This window comes from Sardina pilchardus, chromosome 21, assembly GCF_963854185.1.
Source record: "Sardina pilchardus chromosome 21, fSarPil1.1, whole genome shotgun sequence".
NCBI lineage: Eukaryota > Metazoa > Chordata > Actinopteri > Clupeiformes > Clupeidae > Sardina > Sardina pilchardus.
The window spans coordinates 11,868,714-11,874,864 of record NC_085014.1 but is presented as its reverse complement, the minus strand read 5'-3'; the positions used below and the strand labels follow the sequence as shown (position 1 = coordinate 11,874,864).

The 6,151-nt window shown below is 47.1% G+C and overlaps 1 protein-coding gene across 3 annotated transcripts in view; it reads right to left on the bottom strand.

The window, feature by feature from the left end:
* The window catches only part of limch1b (LIM and calponin homology domains 1b), a 112,174-nt gene that overhangs the window by 25,128 nt on the left and 80,895 nt on the right, over positions 1-6,151 (bottom strand). For all 3 annotated transcript variants that reach the window (XM_062524178.1, XM_062524179.1, XM_062524177.1), the window contains exon 8: positions 1,784-2,051. In XM_062524178.1, coding sequence (XP_062380162.1) covers positions 1,784-2,051 — 268 coding nt within the window. The remainder of the gene's footprint in view (positions 1-1,783; positions 2,052-6,151) is intronic.

Below are 6,151 nucleotides of genomic sequence, written 5' to 3'. Positions count from 1 at the left end.
AGATCTTTCCAGTTCAATCAAGACGAGCGGGCGGGAAGGTTGGCCGCGCGTCTCAGCCCATTTCTAAAAGTGTTCTGTTGAAGATTGGCCGCGCCAGAAGGGTGTAAGAACCAAGCGTGAATTATGGGGTGGAAGACAGTCCATCCGACAACACTTTCTCCTAAAACACTTTTCCCTGAAATGCCTGGCTCTGAGAACGCCGTCTGTCGTCGCGATCTCTCCCTCTCCTGCGTGAGTTTTGTCAATGTGTGTGTCCTAGACGGCCCGAGTCTTTTAAAAAGACACAGGGGGGCACGGGAGACAGAGACGGAGCAACTAGCGGAGTGCTTTTACCTCTCTCTCGCACGTTTCTCTTCAAATAAACCCCGTCATATCTGACACCCCGTTTACACTTTTACAGACAAGCTCGCCACTGAGACCTTGTCCCTATGCTCACCTCTGCTCCTGTCAGAGTATTATCACACACACAGGCACACACACACACACAGGCACACACACAGACATACACACAGACACACACACACACACACACACACACACACACACACACACACACACACACACACACGCTTCACGGCTGCTGTAAGTGTCTTAAAATGAACAATATGGGATATATTCAGGTTGTCAGCTATGACAAAGATGCTATACGAGCTGTGTGTGAAACAAGGGCTGGGTAGTTCTCCCCCTGAAACGCCTGGTGATAACGACCACACAGACTCACACCATCACCCACCGATTTACCAACGGGCTGCTGATGTGATATCCGTTGGTGTGGCAACTGTTCATTACTGTTTCTTGATTGTGGCTATTTTAAGGTCCCAGATTTCTCCTGTTTGCAACACACTGGAACAATCTTCTAATCAGTTTATCTCCGTTTTCCCACCTACTGAATACTTTAACAGGAAGCAGCAGATGCCAGGGCATTAAAGAGAGAAACATGCCTGCAAAGTTTTATTACACAAGTCCCTGAAGACTCACAAGGCTGTAGGTACATAAAAGCAAGCTCAGTGTGATCAGTGTACTGACAGGGATTTTCACTTCTTTTAGTGGTTGGTGCTAATCACTGGACCAGAAGCAGCCAGGCTGCACACACAAAAACACCACATCATAACCACAATATCTCTACAGCCAGCAACCAACCATACAACACCAGTGTACAGAGTAGCATTGAACATTCACTACAGGTAATAATGCTTAGTTGAAAATGATGGTGCCTGTTCATAGATCGGCAATCAGATATATTCACACAGTATGATATCTGATATAAAGATAGATAGAATCTAGAACACTGTACTGTCCGTAACTTTTCAAGATTCAATACGGGACCAGATAACTGAATATGCACATGCAGAATCAGTAAAGTGTATTTATGTTTGCTTTTATTTATGTGAAACACATTGAATTACCTCTCTGTGAATGAAATGTGATGTACAACTTGCCTTGCCTTGCCTTGCTGTTCCTTGCCTTGCCTTGCTCTGCCTTGCTTTGCCGTGCCTTGCCTTGCCCTGCCTTGCCTTGTCTAAAGTTAAACGCTAGCAATGAACTCTGACACTACTATTTATGTTTCTCTGTAACAATTGTGAACTGTTGCTGCTCAATATATCTAGTTATGATTAAGTAGCTCTGTAAACAGGCAAACGTTGTCACGAGTATGTCTATGTTAAATGTTGTCATTTTGTATCTTTGTGCGTCATTTCTATAATAATTTTTTTTTTTTTTTTTTTTTAAATAAATAAACAAAAAAATAAAGTTGAACGCTAGCTGGCTGCCCAGGGCTGCTCACCTGAACGGCCGGTCTCCTCCGATGGGCGAGGTGGCGGTGCTCCAGCTCTTGCGCGCGCCCTCTTCTCTCTCGGGGCGCTTGCGCCGCAGCGGCGTGGGCATGTAGGCCGTCTGGTTGCTCTTGTTGGGCAGGAACTGGTTGAAGGGCAGCGGCGTGCGCGGCTCGCTGACCGAGGTGCGCCGCGCCAGCATGTCGTCCTTACGCACGTCCGGCATCCGCCGGTGGTGGTGGTGGTGCGGGAAGTCGGACTCCGAGTCGCTGCCGCGGCCTGGGGTGGGGGTGAAGGGGTCAGAGGTCAAAAGAGGTTGTGATAGGTCAGGGAATGTCAGTGCTGGAGAAGGGGTTAGTCCTAGCCTGGCTATCATCAGACCAAGCTCAATCTTTGAGACTGAATATTAGTCTGGGGAGTCTGCGCTGTATTTTAACTGCACAAGAGGCGTGATCAATGGGCATAGTTCAAATGACTCTGTACGCTTGGATAGTCCTTCAACCAATCAAACCAACGATCCGGGTGGGCCAGATGGATAAGCCAGCTTGTGATTGGCCCCCGCAAATTTGTAATGAAAGATAGGGAGAGATAAATGTGCAGGTTTCCAGCCTGAGCTGCAGGGCGACATCCAATCACCGGCACATCGGGCTGGGTTTACCCGGTCTAGGTCAGTCAGCGAGCTGAACGAGTAATCAAAGTAGAAATTGTAGTTTCCAGTAGTAACACAGCTCACAAACTTCAACATCTTCAAACCATTTATAATTTATTATTATTCAACTTGACATACAGTACCTTCCATCCAAGTTGAAGGACAGTGCTCGTCATGTGTACCTACTCCCTACAATAGAATGACTGCATACTTCCCTACACTGTATTGTCATTGATATATTAACAAAGAACGCACTGTACCACAAGAAAGAATAACACAATTGATATTCTCAGAATCTAATAGAAAGTGTTCCTAGTCGAAACCACAGAGCAGCTATTTAAGGACCCTGCAGCCTTATTTATGGAGCCAGGACAAAGGGCAGGCGGCGGCCAAGCCACTGGTCCTGCTGTATGGCCTCGTTACAGGCATCAGAGAGCCATCGCAGGGTCCAGTGAGCAGAGTGTTAATGCAGTCATGGGTGGGCGATGACCAACAGAGCCCGTGGTGTCAGGGAAATGTGCCCAGACAAGAGCTGTGTGTGTGTGTGTGTGTGTATGTGTGTGTGTGTGTGTGTGTGTGTGTGCAAGAGGCAGCTTTGCCTGTCGCCAGCTCACAGCAATCAGGCTCACTGACTTCCCAGCAGGACGACTGCTAACCCCCCCCCCCCCCACACACACACACACACACACTGCACTTTGAGAATCAGACCTGCCATTGCACAAGCCCAAAACCAATGTTTCAAAACAAAAGACTAGCAAAATTACGCTTACTCTGTAAAATATATCCAGAGAAATCTGAGTTTGACAAGTTTGTTATGGCAAAAACCAGAATGGTTTACATGTCTAACGACCTTCATCCTCATTCAAGGACAACAGTGGAAACATTCCCTAAGCTATCACATTCTAAAAGGACCTAATCCATACTCTTGTGGTGCCCCAAAGGCCTTGCATACACACACACACACACACACACACACACACATATACATACATGTCTCAATGTCTCCGTTTATCAACCCATGCAAATTCCTCTCTACAAGATGGTAGCCACATGTGTCTTTGGCTCAGAGAAGGTTATACTGTCAGTATGGTTGAGGTCTGATATCAACCAACCAAACAGAGATCAACCCAACAGCGAAATTCCTCCAAAAAAAGAAACAGTACTGTGCTTTTCCCTTTTGATTTATAATTGGTGGCCAACATTTGGGAGAGCTGAATGACTGACACGGGGGGGTCAGTGGAGGGAAGGCCTTGGGGTAGCCTCGCTTCAAGAGGACCGTGAACTCCTTTAAGGGGAAAAACGCAAAAAAGGTTGAACATCCAATTGGAGACAGATTACAAGCAGGTCGTACTGTATGTGCATTGCCACAGAGTGTTTTTAATAAATCGGTGGAGTTCTGCTGCACACATGTGCGCTTCTTTGAGGATGAAAGTGCCCCTATTCATTACTTTTCTGTGCAGTATTTTTCTTACTGCGCTATTAACATATACATTATCATATTACATATTACAGAATATGCATGGGTTGCACCCTATGTCAATGACATGCATAGCATAACAGTAAAGTACAATATGGGTGTTATAGTGCACGGCTGCTATGCTAGGCCATGCATTGCTAATATGATCCCCTTCCGCTCGGTGGATCAGTCACCGGGGGAACACAAGCATACTGTACATACAGGAGGAAGGATGAAAAAAAGATCAGAACAATCGGGGCCGGGGGAGGGGGGGGGGGGAGTGGGGGGGGGGTGACATCCGCCATACCGCAGTGCTACTGTATCCCCTCGCGAGACGCTGTTCAAACACGGCAGTCGTTTAACCAGTGGAGGTTTGGTCTCTCCACCACACACCATTTCCTCCCAAAACAATTACTCTCTTTCTTACAAAAAAAGGCCTCAAGCCAGTATCCAATATCTATCCTCTTTTTTCATATTTCTCCCCCTCATCTCCCTCTTATGATATCAAGTTCATTCTGCTCCTTGCGCTAATTATTGTTTGGATCAAGCGAGTTTCATAGCGTGGAACACAGGGGCCTCGCTCAGAGGAGAGGTCGTGGAGGTCTCGGTTTGTTTGGGGTAAACACCCTGAATAGGCAATTCTATTATGCCCCAGCCCTCCAGCATCCAGCTCTACAGCCCCACAACACTTCCCATCTCCTCCCCTCCCCTCTATGCTCCTGCTCCTCCTCCTCCTACTCCTACTCATCCTCCTACTCCATCTCCTCCTCCTCCTACTCCTGCTGCTCCTACTCCTGCTCCTACTCCTGCTCCTACTCCTGCTCCTACTACTATTCCTACTCCTACTCCTCCTACTCCTGCTCCTACTCCATCTCTTCCTCCTCCTACTCCTGCTGCTCCTACTCCTACTTCTGCTCCTACTCCTGCTCCTGCTCCTACTCCTGCTCCTACTACTATTCCTACTCCTACTCCTGCTGCTCCTACTCCATCTCCTCTCACACTCCTACAATTCATCTCATCTGCTCTCCTCTCATCTGATCTCATTTTCTCTCTTCTCCCCTCTTCTCTTCTCCTCTCCTCTCCACCCCTCTCCTCTCCGGAGCCAGTTCCCTGGACTCCATCCAAGGGTCTTGTTTAGCATTTCCCAGAAGGGCCAAGCAACAAGCGCAGCATGTTACCAGCAGGCATCAAACGCCGCAACAGCAGCAGCTGCTTCTGAGCGTCAGGGGCGAGGTCCCGGGCCCTGGGGTCTGCAGAATCCGGGGGCCGCTCGCTTTTCCAAACGGCCCGGGACGAAGTATGCATGTGAAAACCACCGGGCTTTTGCTTTGTTATTGGTCGGGGAGGGAGAAAGTATGCATTTGAAGCGGACAGTGTTTGTTTGTAATTTTGTGGTGCAGAAGTATGCATTTGAAGCTGGCGAGCTTTGTTTAATAATTCATCTCCTTTGTGAAGAGAGTGAGAGTGAGAGAGAGAGCGGCAAGCATCTAGGCAATAGGAAGGCCACGGACTCAAAGCTGTCTGCCGCATGACGAGACTGTGTTGCCTAATGCACTGGTCAAGGCCAGGGACGACTGAGGGAAACCACGTCCAGATAAGGAAAACGTTTCCTGACAAACAAGGCCCGAAGAGAGGACGTTGTCTTCATTCACCATCGCATTTACATAGATTGCCACACAGAATGATGTTTTATGGATGTTGCTATGACATATTACTGATAATAATGCAAAAGAAATAGATATAACAGTGACATATACTGTATGATGAGGACAACATGGAACATTTCTAATGTGCTATACTATACGCTGGATTGTCTTTTGTAGTCACTGGACAAACAACTATGGGACATAAAGGCATTTAGTGGCTTCATAAGGAAGTCTATCAAGCAAGCAAGACGGCAGTAAGACGTCAGTCCCTTCCTCCAAACGTCATTCACGACAAAAGCAGGCTTGGCTCCTGAACAGGAAGTGAGGTATATTCCCACACCACGCCATCCTGCGGCAGCACGGAATGTTTCTCTGTCGAGAACTATAACTTTTTTAACGGGCTCTCATTAAAATAAGAAAGCGAAAACCTTAACAGGTTGTTTTGGACTACAACTAACTGCTTACCATGGTAACTTACAGGCAACGTGACATTATAAAAAACCTTCATTATCGTCAAACGTATTATAATGCCTTGATTTCAGCTTTCTGAGCAATGCATACAAAACTCTGACATCTGTTTATGAGACTGCTAGTCTTTCATAAAACACTTACCAAAGTCAGAGTATGT